Genomic DNA, 16,873 nt, shown 5'->3' with positions numbered 1-16,873 from the left:
GTTCAGTTCACTCCCAAAAGCCTCTGAAGCCCAGTTAAGGCCAAAGCCTAGTTCACTACCAAGCCCAAGTCACAAGTGAACCATTAAGCCCAATTCACTCAAAGGGTATTCAAAGCCCAACAACAATTTAGGAACCCAAATAGCTAGAAAACTCCAAAACACACCCGATCTCTGTGGATCGACCCGTACTTGCACATTTGCCACTTTCGACACCGTGCACTTGCGGTTATAATTTGTAGGACCTTTTAGAAGCCTACCAAGTTTTTGGCGCCGTTGCCGGGGATTGGTGCTGTGTTTTTCTTGTTGTTTTTTTAGCTATTTTGTATTTCATTTCATAGCATTTGCATCTGCATCTGCTTCACTTCATTTGCTGTTGGACCTGCTGTTCTGAACCTGTTTTTCCTCTGCTGGGACGCCACCAAGGAAAAGAACCAAAACCCAACTGGGTTTTTGCAACAATATCAGAGCAGCTGGGCTGTGCTTAAAAGGTAACCCATTTAAGAGAACCCGAATTGTGGGCTTCCAATTTTTTTAATTGTGGGCTTGTAATATTAAAGCCAATTTTTGGGCTTCTCTTATTTTCTGTTGGGTTTGTAATAATTTATTTGTGGGCTTGTTTAAATTCTTTCATTGGACTTGTATTTTGGACTCTGGGTTTAAACCCAGCTGAGCTTGTAACCGATTGTGGGCTTGTTTCCACTCAAGAGTGGACCTCGAAACCAAAGTTTTAAAACAAACGTCGGGCCTTAACCAACTGGGCCAAATTAAACTTTCAAAAATTAAAACTTAGTGTTTCGTGGGCCGCAGCCTTCCTCCCATTCCATTAGAGGACCAACAGTGGGCTTGCTCCCAATTTCAAAAACCAAAAATTTCTCCCATAAAAACCAAAGTTTTCCAAATGTTTCCCTAAAAAACCAAAAATTTTCTTTTTCCCATCAAAGCCAAATGTCTCCCGACAAAACCAAATTTTTCCCAAAAAGTCCAATCCCATTAAAAACCAAAATTTTCTTGTAGATAATGTGTTAGTTAAATTTCCTTTTGTATATATTTTGTGCTCATCCATTGTGACTCCTAATATGATGGATTTTTGCCTTGAATAACGGAGTTTTAATCGAGCTTTCGCCGTACAATCGGGTATTCTCTCTCCTTTTACTCTACTCAGCATGTTCCTCTTCATATATTGTTTTATAATTCTTTCCATGTTTTGAAACATTGAGGACAATGTTTAGTTTAGGTTTGGGGGTATAGAGTAGATACCATGATAATTTGCCATAATTGAAAACGAACTCCTTCTTCTTTTTGAAAAAAATTGAAAAATTCCAAAAAAATTGAAAAATCAAAATTGAAAAAAATTAAAAAATGAAAAAATCATAAAAATGGAGCTCATTTACCGTGAAATGTTGACTCTTGTGCAAATATGTATTTTTATTAGGAGTCTTAGTCTAGATATTTAGGCACCCTGATTCTAGCACAATTCACATAGTGATAAGAAATTTGCACGCGCACGATCTACCAATACATGTATAGCCTCGATCTTCAAGGTGTTGGATAGGAAGTTACGATTGCCAATCACTTTAGAATACTGAACGAAACTGGACTAGCTTGTTCTTTGGTTGGTTGGGATAGAAGGTGGAGGTTACATTAAGAAAGACAACCATCGAATTTAACTGGGTGCATCAAAAAGGGCTACCTCTTGCAAAGTGTCATGTAATCTTTTGTTTCCTTTTGTATATGTATCAAAAGTGTTTCCTTAAAAAAAAAAAAAAAAAAAAAAAAAAAAAAAAAAAAAAAAAAAAAAAAAAAAAAAAAAAAAAAAAAAAAAAAAAAAAAAAAAAAAAAAAAAAAAAAAAAAAAAAAAAAAAAAAAAAAATACAAAAAAATCAAGTATTGTTCAATTCCATCATCTCTTGTTCCAAAAATAAAAAGAGAGTAGTCAATGTAAATAAGAGTCATGTAAAGAGTTATTTTTGTTGTTGTGTTGTAAGCAAGGAGGGTGTATGCCATTGATGTACAACGCGAGAAATTGTGAAATACCTCCAACTCATTCACAATTCTCGTAAAGTCCGGACAGCTAGCTAGATTTCGACCTCAGTTCTTAGCCTGAGAAACTATCTCTTGGTGATTAGTAGTCATGACTTCAGATCTTTCTTTACACATGTGTAGATACACTTTACACTCTTATCACATGTCCTTATTTGTTATCAGTGCTAGGATTGTGCCTTCGATAGCTAGATTGACATCTCCATTTTGCTGTGAGCTTAAACTGTTTTGCACATGTCACGTTTGATGGAATCTGAGCTTATATTTTGACCTAGAACTTTGTAGGTACGTTCTAAGCAAACCTTCACGAGACTTCAACTCGTCCACTAGGGACACTTAGTGGTTTAAAAGGCTTAGTGCATACGCTAAATGCATTCGAGAGACCAGCGACAGTGGTATAGTTAGGATTTCCTTAGTTCTGTTTTACTTGAGGACAAGTAAAATTCAGGTTTGGGGGTATTTGATGAGTGCCAAATATTGTATATATTTATCCCTTTTTGTTGGCATTTTAACTCATCTTTTATGCATTAATTCTACATTTTATCCCATATTCTGTATTTTCATTGTTTTCGAGAATAAATATTTTTATTAATTAATTTTGCATTTTTAGGTAATAAATAAAGTTCGGATGAGTCGCGGAGCGAAAAGAGCAGAAAAGTAGTGAAAAGCCGGGAGAAATTACGCAAGGAAGCCGCGAAGAATGGTGCGCACAACCTCATTTTCTACACACAAAAGCGCCTCCGTTCTCAGCCGTCAGATCAGTTCCCAGAAGCATCCGATGGTCGCTCCTTCATAGAGCATCAAAATCTGAAGTCTCTGCCAAGCACCACAGCGCTGAAATTCCAAGCCTTCAGATTAGATGGTAGTTGAATCCAACGGTCGCTCCCTTGTTGTTCATCAACGTTTGATATCTCCGCCTTACACTACAACACCTAATCCCATCTAGAGCCGTTAACTTCGTTGTATCAAAAAATCTGACGGTCTCTACAAGCTTCACTTCACATCACCGTCCGATCTATCTACCAGCTTCGCATCCAGTGACTCAGCGTCACAGAACATCAAGATTGGATGAAGCCGCCTCACACCCTAGCGACCGAACCCATCCACCTAACCAAACACCCTTCTCTCCCAAACCATCGAACCCTTTCTTCTCCGCCATTACCCTGCTGCAGAACCACCTTCTTCACCTGCCGCACCACCATCATCACCACCTCTCCCTGACGCCCCCAAATCACTCCACTAATTTCTCCCCAACTCTATTCTACCTAAACCCATCACGTACCATCTCTTTAATCATCATTTACAACCTCAATTTCTCATCTCTCTGCCTGAAACCCTAGGTGAGAAATTGGTGATATAAATGATGATTAAAGCATCAATTGGAGCTCGAGAGGAACGAGAAGAAGCAGGAGAAGATTGGGTCGACGAGATGGAGCGAATATCTCATTAACAGTAGGTAAATCAATTTCACCAAACCCTAGTTCTACTGATTTTGGGGGAAAATTGGGGGAAAACCCAATGATGTGTAATGGGTATAAATTGATGTTATGTGAAGTGTGTAGAAGACACTATTTACCTCTCTGGACTAGCCAGTAGAGAATTTGCTAAAATTTTATGAACTTCAAATTTCAGTGTTTTTCTCAGTTAACAGTTGCAAGTTGCTTATGTGTTGAGTTATCTGATATGTTGCTAGTTATGTATGAATTATCTATGTTAGTGTATGTATGTTGCCACTTCATGGTTAGCATGAGCTAATCAGCCTCAGGCCAAGGCTCAGTGAAGCCTTGTGCACTGTCAAGTGTGAATGAGCTAGGATAGTTACTTCCTGTTGCTATGCTTTGATTGTGCAATTGAGAGAGGCCAATGCTCATAGAGCCTGTGATTGGCTGTACTGTCAAAAGACAGCCAATGCTAGGGGTAGACTAGTGAGCAAGTTGGTGTTCTTTCATTTCTAGTTGTATGCTTAGGATTGAACTTAACCTAGACCATGTCACTTGATTAGGATACAAGGTGGATCATATGCTTTGGCGTGCCCACCACTTCTCTTTTAATCAATCTTAATTTCAGTCACTTTTATTTTCAAGTCCTGTGTGTTTGCATTTCAGCTATATTTTCTTGCTTTTTATTTTCCTGCATCTTGTAGTCACTGTGCACTGAAGTCAGTGCACAATCCTGCCTCTTGCCCTTGGCTGCCAAGCCTTGGTTGTTTGCTGCTTTTCTTAACTGCTTCTTTATTGCTTTACCCTGCATTTTTGGTTCTTTGCTTATCTTTCCCTGCTTTGGTTCTTAGCCTGCTTCTCTGAGGAACAAAGGATGGCTACACAAGCTGCTATAAGTGGGCAGAAAGAAACCGCTGATTTGGTCAATCTGGCCTATGCTGCTCAAGGGAGGAATCATGGGAAAGGGCAATCACAATGCTATAGTTGCAAAGAATTTGGGCATATTGCACGCAATTGCAATAAGAAATTCTGCAACTATTGCAAACAACAAGGCCACATTATCAAAGAGTGTCCTACACGTCCAGAAAATAGAAAAGCCCAAGCATTTCAAGTTGTTGCTTCATCCTCTACTGTTAGTCAGTCAACAATTACTCCAGAAATGATACAACAAATGATTCTTTCAGCTTTCTCTGCGCTTGGACTTAAAGGTAATAGTAAGTCAATTACCTTTCCTTGGATTGTTGATTCTGGAGCATCCAATCATATGACTGGCTCATCTGATTTATTACACAATGTACGGGAATATACTGGTACACAAAATATTGAAATTGCTAATGGCAGTAAACTTCCAATTACAGCTGTTGGAGATATTACACCCTCTTTTCGTCATGTATTTATTTCCCCTGGATTATCTACTAGCCTTATTTCAGTTGGTCAAATGGTGGATAATAACTGTGATGTGCACTTTTCTCGTAATGGTTGTGTTGTACAGGATCAGGTGTCGGGGAAGGTGATCGCGAAGGGGCCTAAAGTGGGCAGAATTTTTCCGCTGCAATTTTCGATTCCTAGAACTTTGTCTTTAACTTCTATTTTAGTTGAGAATAAGGCTTCCATTTGGCATAAACGCTTAGGTCATCCGAATAATGAGATTTTATCAACATTAATGAATCGTGGTTTTCTTGGTAACAAAGATAAAAGTTTCAATTTTGATTGTTCTACCTGTAAGTTGGGGAAGAGTAAAGTTTTACCTTTTCCTACATCTGGTAGTCATGCTACTACATGTTTTGAGATTATACATTCTGATGTTTGGGGTATTACTCCTGTTATCTCACATGCTCAATATAAATATTTTGTTACGTTTATTGATGACTACAGCCGTTTTACATGGATTTATTTCCTGCACACCAAGGCTGAAGTATTCACTGTGTTTCAAGCTTTTCTAGCCTATATTGAAACACAGTTCTCTACATGTATTAAAATTTTGCGATCTGATAATGGAGGTGAATACATGTCACATGAATTTCAGGGATTCTTGCAACAGAAAGGTATTATATCTCAGAGATCTTGTCCTAATACACCTCAACAAAACGGGGTGGCTGAACGTAAGAACCGTCACTTGTTGGATATGGTTCGAACATTGCTTTTGGAGTCCTCTGTTCCAGCAAAGTTTTGGGTGGAAGCTTTATCTACGGCTGTATATTTAATCAATCGCTTACCCTCTCAACAATTGAGGTTTGACTCTCCTTATTATCGCCTCTTCAGCACATATCCTCAGTACGACAGGTTGCACACTTTTGGGTGTGTTTGTTTCGTTCATCTGCCTTCTCATGAGCGTCACAAACTTATGGCTCAATCAGTAAAATGTGTTTTTATGGGGTATAATACTACTCATAAAGGATATATGTGCTATGATAGTGTTGCTAATCGCATGCGTATTTCTAGAAATGTGATTTTCTTTGAAAATGAGTATTTTTTCAGCAGCATGTCTCTCATCTTGATAATGTTTGTATTCCTACTTTTGAGCATATCGATGATCCGTCACCACTCATTGAGCGTTTTAAACGCAATCATGTTTATCAGCGAAGACGGCCCCTTTCTTCAAAAATCCTTCCCGACCCTGATCCGGTGATTGCTCCAGTGGCTCTCCGCAGGTCACATCGTACCACTCAGCCCCCCACTCGGTATGGTTTCTCTGCCACTTTAGCTAACACTGAAATTCCCACATGTGATTCTAAAGCAGCTAAACTTGCATGTTGGACGAAAGCCAGGCAAGAAGCTTGCTCTTCAGGAGAATCATACTTGGGATATTGTCCCATGTCCTGCGGGTGTAAAACCCATTGGATGTAAATGGGTATATTCCATTAAGCTACGCTCTGATGGGTCTCTTGACAGATATAAAGAAAGGTTGGTGGCACTTGGTAATCGGCAACAGCATGGAGTTGACTACGAAGAAACATTTGCACCTGTCGCAAAAATGACTACTGTAAGACTTATTCTTGCTATAGCAGCCTCTCAAGGTTGGCCATTGAGTCAAATGGACGTTAAGAATGCTTTCTTACATGGGGATCTTAAGGAAGAAATCTATATGACTCCACCACCTGGATTCTTCTCCACTCCATCGACAGATGTTTGTAAGCTCAAACGATCACTTTATGGCTTGAAACAGGCACCACGAGCCTGGTTTGACAAGTTTCGCACTACACTTATCAACTTCTCCTTTGTCCAGAGTCAGTATGATTCTTCTCTGTTCCTTTGCAAAACTTTAAATGGCATTGTTTTACTCTTGATTTATGTTGATGATATCGTTATTACGGGTACAGACTCTACTTTGATTTCCAAACTTAAAGAGCATCTTTGTCAGTCCTTTCATATGAAGGATTTAGGTCCTTTGCAATATTTTTTGGGTCTTGAAGTTCAGTCGACAGACACTGGTCTTTTTTTACACCAACATAAATATACTCGAGATCTTATTTCTTTGGCTGGACTACAAGATGGTCGCTCAGTTGACACTCCTTTAGAGGTAAATGTCAAATATCGTCGGGATGATGGTGATTTTCTTTCTGATCCTTCTTTGTATCGTAGATTGGTGGGAAGCCTCAATTATTTGACGATTACAAGGCCAGATATTTCATTTGCTGTTCAACAAGTTAGTCAATTTATGCAAGCACCTACACACATCCATCTAGCTGCTGTTCGTCGCATTATTCGCTATTTGCAAGGAACTTCTGATAAAGGTCTCTTCTTTCCTGTGGGTACTTCCATTCGTTTAGATGCATATAGTGATGCAGACTGGGCTGGTTGTTCAGATACTCGACGTTCTATTACCGGCTGGTGTATGTTTCTTGGTGACTCTTTTGTATCATGGAAGAGCAAAAAGCAGCAACGAATATCTAAATCTTCAACTGAGTCTGAGTATCGTGCTATGTCCTTTGCATGCTCAGAAATTATTTGGCTTCGTGGTCTCTTGGGTGAACTTGGCTTCTCTCAAGCCGAGCCTACTCAACTTCATGCAGATAATACCAGTGCCATCCAAATTGTCGCAAATACAGTATTTCATGAACGTACAAAACACATTGAAGTGGATTGTCATTCTATTCGTGATGCATATGATAGTCGTGTTATTTCACTTCCTCATATCAATACTTCTCTTCAAACAGCTGATGTTTTCACGAAGGCTCTTTCAAGAAAACGTCATCAGTTCTTGGTTGACAAATTGATGCTTCACAATCATCCAGCATCAATTTGAGGGGGGATATCACTGGTAGTTAATTCAGGATTCTTTGCAGATATATTGTGGCTCAAATTAGGATTATTCTTCTTTGCATGTAATTGTATATATTACTTAGAATAGTTAGCCAAATAGGATATACCATTAGTTCTATATTTTGTTGCCTGTTATAGGCTGTACAATGATCTTATTTATAGAGAATGAAATGAATAGAGAAGGTATTCAGCCATTTAGCATTTAGATTGTCATTCTTTGTTCTGCTTGAGGTAACTATATTTATAAGCCTCCTACAACTGACAAACGTCTTGAATTGAACATTATGATGAGATTGATTTCGGAATGTTTGGTTTTTCAGGCTCTTCATATGTGCTGTGGTTATGAACCATATCCTGGCTTCTATACAAGTGTGCAGGTAAAAGTAGATGCTGAAAAAGAAAAGTTGGAAACCAGGAAGTTAAAAAAAGTTACTTAAATTTTAAGCAGTTATCGTCCTAGCCTAGGTTGAACTGTAATTTGTACTTCGTAGTGTGACTGTGTGCTTGAATCTGTAAATGTAATGGAAGCGCCAGAGCTACATTTGTAATATATAAAGGTTCGTTGAAATGGTTCTAGTATAAGCGAATTCAGAACATTTAGCATTTGTGTACAAAGATAGGACACGGTAAATGATTGTTACCCATCTTTTTCATCATCTTTCTAACCACATCCCATCTGCTTAGTTTTGCATACAGATTTGGTAAGAGTAAAAAAAAACAAATTCCCACTTGTTTCTGATTCTATCAGGTTTCAAAGAACACATTCCCCTCAAATCGTACTCCAATACTGTGCCTCTGAATTGTCTATGAGTGGATAATGGTCAGCAGCAGATGTTGGAGATTCAGAGCATGAGGCATCCTTCGAAATACTCTGTGTTTGGCTATTATGTGTCATGCTTTGGTCCCAGCTCTGTTCATCATAATACTAACAGCTTCAGAGAGCTATATTAGGCCTTCAAGCATGGTGACTACTGGAGACAATTTAGGCCTTAATGTTGGAGATATGCTGGTGCACATGAAAGCTATATTAATCATCCGTAGAACCTCTTCCTCCTCGAATTCGGACTCCAACTTTGGATCAACCAACTCCATCAAATTTCCATTCTCTTGAAGAACTAAAGCCCAGAGGAAGAGTATACCAATAAAGATAGTTGCAGAATTATCCCTTTGAGAATTCAAATCAAACTGATAAGCAAATGTCAAACCTTCAGAGATTTTATTACCCAATCAAGAAGATGAGTACACTCCTCCTTCGCCCAGAAACTCGTATTGCTCTTCCCACTTACAATTTCTAACGCGACAACTCCAAAACTGTAAACGTCTGCTTTATCTGTCAAATAGCAGACGTTTAATAATTAGTATAAAACATGCTGGACGTGTCTAGCAACCGAGTATCAAAATGAAGAAAACATGCTGGATGTGCCAAACTCACCAAACAACGCACGAGCAAGGCAGACTAGGCAGTTATTCTCCAAGTATTCATAAATAAGAAGTAACTGATTTCCTTCAACACAACATCCATATAGCTTTGCAAGATTAGGGTGCTGTAGGCCAGAAATCATTCCCATCTCGTTCACAAATTCACGATCTCTTAAGAATAGCAGAAGATCATGACATGGAATTAAATTTTTGGTTGCTGTATAATCTTTTGGAGCAATAGACAGATTTTAATTCTTTTTTTTTAATGGAACGATAAGATTAATTTTGTAAATGTTTTGAATTATGACATTTACGGAATTTTAATTAGGTGAGTGACGAAAGCCTTCTCTGTTTTTGCTATGAAGGAAGGTTGTTAAATCTATCTGCGTTACATTTTATTTTGACTATCACATTGGGCAAAACCTTTAACCGGTCATACCATATGCCGAAGATCAAGAACTTTCTCTGACCAACCATATTGGCCGCAGTGAAAATAACTCAACGATTAGCTAAAGCATTCTTGCATTGGAGGAATTGACCGTGATCGTGTTACCAAACAACTACACTTTCTTTGTTCCTTAAGTATTGAGCCAGACTTACTGCCACTTCAACACAGTTAATTCAGCCACATTACACTACATTTTGTAACTGTTTTTATGTTGGAGTATATAATGAAATTAGCACACTTGGGATGCATTAAAACTCTGCATTAGCACACTAGAACTATATGCCAAAAATCAACATTGCCTAAAATTTTACTGTCATAACAATTCACTTTTGCTTTAATGCAGTTTTTATTAATTTGAAACATTCCAAACGTAAAATGTTGAGTTATTTTAGCGTTTCATAAAACAAAAATGGGATTAGGAATATCCCAAGAGTCGAAAGGATTTGGATATGCCGAAAGCACGACCAAATCACTAAATCCATCACACCCATCGCGCCAAAGGTGTATGAGAGGTTGAGCCTAGGCCGAAGGCCTGGGTGATAATACCCTAGTTGACTCTCTGAAACACACTTATCTAACCGCTCACTGAAATCTTTTAAGCCCTTAATGAAATCTTTTAGGATGCGTTCATATCTCACACCAGCACGAACTAGAGTTTGAGATTCATATCTGTCGTAAATTATCATCCTTCTCTTCAGCTTCATTCTTCATAACCTATGTTGAACACAATTAAATAAACCATAAACCTGCATTAGTATTCATCTCGAACACAACGATACAGTCTAACCTATTTTGTTTGGTCCCAACTTAAACATAAGGGTCAAATTAAATGAAAAACCTCGATAGCTGTATTAACTAAAACAAAAGATTGAGTCCATGAAACGATAAACAAACTGAAATAGTGGCGATTTAGTAACTGCATCATTTTCGATAGATAGTTCAAAAGAAGTTCGACATCCATAATATTTTCGTAGGGTAAATTTCAGTCTTACTGCCTACTACCCTGTATACATCTATATTTTGACTTTTTAAATGGAAAAATGTCCCTTTAGTTAATAAAGCTTATTAATAAACAAAAAAACTGGCTAAATGAGTAAGGTTTTTGGCTAGCCCAAACTCCAAAGGGTATGCTTTTATTGAGGTCCGTTAGACTCTAAGAAATAAGGAATAAATAGTTGTATGTGTGATTGAGAATGGTTACCTACCTTTAAGAGTTTTTTGAGTGAATCCATATTAATACATGGATACTCGTCTTCTGTCAAATTGTTTTCTTGGCACTGTACTCCTAGATCTTGTAATTTCGTGATGAAGTAGTTTTCCGCTTTCTTGGCACTGTACTCAAAGGCACTGTTGAAGTCATTTTCCACCAGTTTATGCAGCAGCCAGTTTTTACATTCCTCTGGAAGATCAAGATCAACAAGTGTTGGTGGAGAAGAGAATATGAGAAGATTACTGATGATTATCTTCTTACCTTTTCTGTATATGGGTGTATACACATAACTTCTGGTTGATTATTCTTGCCTTGTTTACACTCTTATATATGGCAAGAACTATTACCTAGAAGTCATGTATATTGATGTCATTGTCTCTGTTGTATGTACAGCAACTGTAATACATATATGAGTTCTCTTTTTCCCGTGGATGTAAGCTATATGCTGAACCACGTAATTCTTGTGTTCTGCGAGTGTGTTTTTATATTTCCAGCTTCCGCTTTATGGCATCTGAGCAGGTAGTTGCGATCCCTGGTCATTGATTTATTAATCTTGGTTCGTTATTTCAAAGATTTATTTCATCATCTTTCCTTCTTGAAGAAATTCTTTGTTCTCCCACTTTTCTGTCGGTAAGTGATCTAACTGGATCCCTAGTCAAATCAGCTATAACTGGATCTTAGGGTCTCTTATACCTCTTGATTGAAGTTGTTATTTGGTATATGTTTTCTCTTTGATTGAGTTTGATATGTCGGAATCTGATCCAAATACAAGCATAAAATTTCTTCTTAAGTACTTACTTCTTAAGCGTGCCGAAGAAGATAAAATTCTCTTCTTGCGTCACAGCTTGAAACCTGAATATGAAGCTCTTAAGAGTCATGTGTAGATGAACTCGACTGTTCCTTCACTTTCTAGCATTTGTGCTACTATTCAGCGTGAAGAAACACGAAAAGATGTCATGCGCTCTAAAAAATTTCCTGTTAGTGAGGAAGCTAGAGCTCTTGTTATTGAAAGAGTAAAATCTTATGGTCATCGAAATAACGGCCAAAGTAACCGAGAACCTACCGATGTGATCGCTGCAATAGGACTGGGCATATAAAGGAACGATGTTGGCAGCTTCATCCTCACTTAAAACCTACATTTGACAACAGTAAAAAGAAGGAACAAAAGGAGCAAGTCGTTACAGCTGATACTTGTTGTTCTCTAAGTCATTTAAGTGAGATTCTTCAACAATATACTAAGTCTATGTCTACATCAAAGTCGTTTAAAGATCCGTCTACTCATGCTTCAGGTACTCTCCAAGCCTTTTTTTTCTTCTTCTCTTAAAACAAATACTTGGATTGTTGATTCCGGGGCCACTGATCCGTCTTCAGTTCACTAATTTGATCCCAACAGTGATCAGTACCTATTTTAGGAAGTGGTAAAATTAAGATTTTTTCAAATTCTTCAAGTGATGATGCATTGGTTGTTCCATCATTTCCTGTCCAACTCTTGTCAGTTGGGAAAATTGCAAATTCGTTGAACTGTAATGTTACATATTTTAAAACAGACCACTCATGGAATTCAAAACAGGCTAAGCGATACCACCAATCCTTTTGTATCCATGTTTTGATTGATACATATTTTAAAAAAGAGTTGCAAATAATTGTTTGAAACACGCAGACTCATGTTTGCCTGTCGTAGAACCGAAAACAGCAACAACAAAATAAGTGAAAAGAAATACGTAAATTAAGTTACTCCGGATCGACAAGACCAACTATGGAAGCCTCAAACATACAGCCACCCAAGAGAAACTTGCTCTTTCCTGGACGCGCCCAAACACTAAAACCAGATTTGAAAAAATTGGTAGCATGTTCCAACACCTTTTTCCCAGTTTCGCTTTGTTGGACGTATTTTCTGCCGAAGAACAATATACAAGTCAGGAAAGAAGCAATTAATATTTTTAACATAAGAGAAGAAAAAATATACTTTACCTGCCAATATTAAACACACGATCCATATAGTTAATATCCTTGGCAATTCGATCCACAGCTGTGATATTTAAGACTGATTCGACTAGGTAACCAACCACGGCAACACCACGATCAGAGGGAAGAGAATCAGAAGTCCACAACTCGCTAGGACAGCCCTTCTTTCTCACGAGCTTTATGCCTAATAAAGTTCAATCAAACAGTGCGACCAGAATTTAAGTATAAAACTGACATTAAACCCATCATAAGATGAAACTATAAATGCAGGGTTACCGGCACACCTTTTATGCAACAGTTGTTCTCAATAGCACCCAAAATTTCACCAAACACAACGCTCCTTGAAAGCTAAAGGGTTGATTAAGAAGACACGCATCTTATCCATATAAAAATTGCCATTAAGGTCCCTGAAACATATAATTAAGAATTACTGCAAAAGGTGGACTAATAATAACCAGGAAACTACATATTGCAAGTCTTGAGTATATAACTTGGAGCACTACAAAAGGGTCATATACTACCTAGCAAGAAAACTGGATATCATTCTTCTATGACTAAATCCAGAAACTTTTTGAATATTTAACATGGACGTCATTGCCTTTCATAAATTTTTATTTAGAACATACTCAGAGCTCTAAAATAGCAACTTACGGTTGAAGCCGGAGGATGCGATCTTTCTTTAATGTTTCTTCAACTTGGCCCAATGGGCCATGCACCTTATCCGGAAGCACATACACCACCTTTTTACTCTGTTCCATTTTCTTCTTCAAGTCGACGGAATCAAACCACCTCCTAATATCTTTTTCCGCTTCTTCATATGTAGAGCTGGCATAGACCGTCTCTATCCTGTCACATAGAAATAAAGACAATATGAAGCATATATAAGGCAGAGGTTTTGTAACATTGTGATTAAACGTGCAACACAATAAAGGTCCTCCAGTAATTCCTATGAACTAGTCACTTGCATTGTATTTGGAGACTTAACCTTTAGACAGATCCTGATCTTCTTCAATTACTGAATATTTATTGACATCCCAAACTCTCGAATGTATATAAGACTCGGCTGATATTGGATATATTAAACTACCATGGGGTACTACTGCTTCATTATATATATGCAAATATATTAGCAAGTAGTCGGACTGATTAATGGCGCAAGCAAGGAAATTAGAAACCAAGCTCTCTGAATTGGTAGCTTTCATAAGCACATAAGCAAAAGTACTTCATCAGGCATATAGACAGTTGCCATCAGTGACTTCTGGTAGGCCCAAAAATGGAGAGTTAGTACCCAAGGTCTGGGCTGTCTTAAATGTCAGATACAAATGTTTTCCGACAAGCTGCATGCTTCAACTCATGCAAGTGTTAGTCTTAAATCATTGGCCACTAAAGAGAAACTAAAATATAAATTTCTAGTGGAAACCAGAGTTCCGGATAGTGAGAGACTGGCTGATGATTGCGGTTCTATAAAGTATCCGGATGCTTTGTACCCCCATGTATTCTTGCGTCCCTACTCTTTGAAACTTAACAGTGTATATCATTTCAGTACATCATGGAATTATGCAGTGCTAAGAGTTCGGCATAATCACATTGTGAAAAGGTACTCTACAAAAACATGGATTTTGTATAGTCGTGATTGTGTGTGGTGAAAAGGTACTCGATAAGAACATAATCACATTTACAACGACAAGTTTATATATAGCGTATCGGTTGCTAATAGACTAACCACAAGTCCTAAACCCTAGAGAGCCATGTTTAAAACCCCACCTTCCAACTAATTATTAATAAGGTGGCTAACATAAACTAGCAAGAAAAAGAATATTATGAGATATAGTGAACATAGTAATGACTTTTAAGCTAACCCCTTAGTAGCTCAAAAAGGGATGTTGCTTGTCGGATATTGAAGCACAAACTTTCGAAATAACACCCTCTCCCTCCACAATCATAGCAACAACAGGTTAGGAAGCTAAGTAGTAAACCAAATTTCCAAAGGGTATCATATCATTTTCAGGATCCAATCCAACTGCATCGACATGCACCCGAGCGAAAGCTTTATTCACATGCATACATCCCATCTCTAGTAAAAAAACAAAAAGCATATCAACTTAAAATCACTCCATCAGATCACATGAAAAGAAAACCGCCGAACTAAATTACTCAATACAGAATATCAAATTTACCTGTGATCTTAAAATTCAATTTCTCGAACTTAGACACGATTTCACCCACAGATCCATAGGTGTAGTGACAAGGATAGGCCAAGACAAAAGTCCTTTGGTCCGTCATCCTCGATGAAGCAGATGAATCTACAATAAATATTCACAGAAAATAGAAAAACCACAGGTATGAATAATAACATAGGAGATCATGATCTGCCGCAAACTGTACAAAATATCCATAACCCTAAATTAAAGACTGAAATTACTGAAATCAATTCGTATATAGAAAAGTAAGGAAACATAACCCTGAGTCTACGGTGTTTCATATTGAATGAAGAATTACCTAATTGCAGACGGCGGAGTTGTAGAGAAGACACAGAGGAAATTCTTTTCTTTACTTTAAATTTTTTCGATGGGGGAACAAATTTATAACCTAGACGAGAAGTAAGAGAAACAAAGAATGAGTTATTTGGTAACCAGGTGGGTGCCCTAAGAGCATCTACAGTGGGCGAATATAACCAAAAATTTGGGATAATTTAGTAACGTAGTGGGACGGAGTAAAGATCAAATCGACCAAGATCAAATCCCAGATCATATTTGATCTCGACCAAATCCCTAATCGTAATATAGTCGGCGGAAATTTAAAGTACGCTTGTCGTTGGGAGTAAATTTAAAGTACGCTTGTCGTTGGGAATAAATTCAAAATACGCTTGTCGTTCGGGCGTAATTGACACTTACGTTTTTTGGTCGGGCGTAAAAAAAATTTACGTTTTAGACGGGCGTACACTCAATCTACGCTTCACTGGGCGTAAATTAAAAATCCGTTTCTCACCAGGCGTACATCAAGTTTACGCCTCACTCAGGCGCACACCAAGTTTACGCCCCATTCAGGCGTAATTCAAAATTACGCCCCACCCAAACGTACACAGATTTTACGCCCCATTCATCAAACAAACATTTTTATTACGCCCCATGACCATTTTTATACCGTTATGAAAAAATTGAAAATGGATTATGAAGTTCGGAATGAAATAAACTTGGAATGAAGTTTCGAACGTTGGAGAAAATAGGCGTTGGCGATTTTTGACCGTTAGGGAGATATTTTTTTTCGAACGTTTGAAATTTGAATCGTTGATAAAGGGTTTATTTTGTACCTATATATACAGATGAATTCCTTTAACATTTTCATCTCATTCAATCTATCCAGCGAAAAAAAAAGTATTCAGAAGACAAAATAGTATTTCGTATTTCAAATCATTTTGAAAATTTTTATCGAATCGATTCCAATGGCACCACCACGAGTAGCACGAGGTCCAAATTTTACGACAACCGAAGATGTAACGATGTGTAGAATTCATTTATCAATATCTCAAGATCCTGGTGTTGGAGCCGATCAATCAGAGATTGCTTTGTGGACTCATATCAAGGATGATATTGAAGCTCATTTACCGGATAAACCAGAGCGGTCTTGGAGTTCCTGGAAAAAACGATTTCAGGGAATAAGTAAAGATGTTGCGTTGTTTTCGGCAAAACACGCGGAAGTGGAAGGTGAATATCATACGGGATGGGGTCCTGAAATGGTGGTGAGTTTTCTCTATGTTTTTAAACAATTATTTTCTAATAATGAGACGCCCATGAACCTAATTGTTTTTAAAAACATTAACAACTCGAAGAAGTAAACAAGCGGTTTAAGGAATGCAATCATGGAAGAAAATACAGTCCTTCGTCAGATGGGGGAAAAAGCATCTAAACGATTGAAGAAAACCGGACGAGAGAAATCCATCTGCCAAGAGGAATTGATGGGAATAATTATTACAGAACAACAAAATTTCAATTCTCAATACCGGGAACAATCAAGATTCAAGATGGAACAAAAAGCGGCCGAGTTTGCACAAAAAAAAGCTGAGCATGCGGCTAAAATAGCCAAGGAGGC

The 16,873-nt window shown here is 37.8% G+C and overlaps 1 protein-coding gene and 1 long non-coding RNA gene across 4 annotated transcripts; one reads left to right on the top strand and one right to left on the bottom strand.

Moving 5' to 3' along the window:
- Positions 1–4,353: 4,353 nt before the first annotated feature.
- On the top strand, positions 4,354–5,341 carry LOC113318532 (replication protein A 70 kDa DNA-binding subunit C-like). The gene is made up of 2 exons (XM_026566700.1): positions 4,354–4,687; positions 4,972–5,341. The coding sequence occupies exons 1-2, from the start codon at positions 4,354–4,356 to the stop codon at positions 5,007–5,009; spliced, it is 372 nt and encodes a 123-aa protein (XP_026422485.1). The 3' UTR covers positions 5,010–5,341.
- Positions 5,342–12,379: 7,038 nt separating this feature from the next.
- Positions 12,380–15,405, bottom strand: LOC113317641. Of its 3 annotated transcripts, none has more exons than XR_003343804.1 (7): positions 15,284–15,405; positions 14,962–15,087; positions 14,632–14,858; positions 13,436–13,630; positions 13,069–13,191; positions 12,791–12,968; positions 12,380–12,713 (listed from the first exon to the last, which is right to left on the bottom strand). It is a non-coding gene; the product is annotated as an uncharacterized LOC113317641 (long non-coding RNA). The 3 variants fall into 3 exon arrangements; XR_003343803.1 differs by having other exon boundaries at positions 14,644–14,858; XR_003343802.1 differs by having other exon boundaries at positions 13,436–14,858.
- Between the last annotated feature and the right edge of the window lie 1,468 nt (positions 15,406–16,873).

The sequence above is a fragment of the Papaver somniferum genome, chromosome 10 (assembly GCF_003573695.1).
Source record: "Papaver somniferum cultivar HN1 chromosome 10, ASM357369v1, whole genome shotgun sequence".
Lineage (NCBI taxonomy): Eukaryota > Viridiplantae > Streptophyta > Magnoliopsida > Ranunculales > Papaveraceae > Papaver > Papaver somniferum.
Note: the sequence above shows the minus strand (reverse complement) of the source record. Positions and strands in the feature narration are given on the sequence as shown.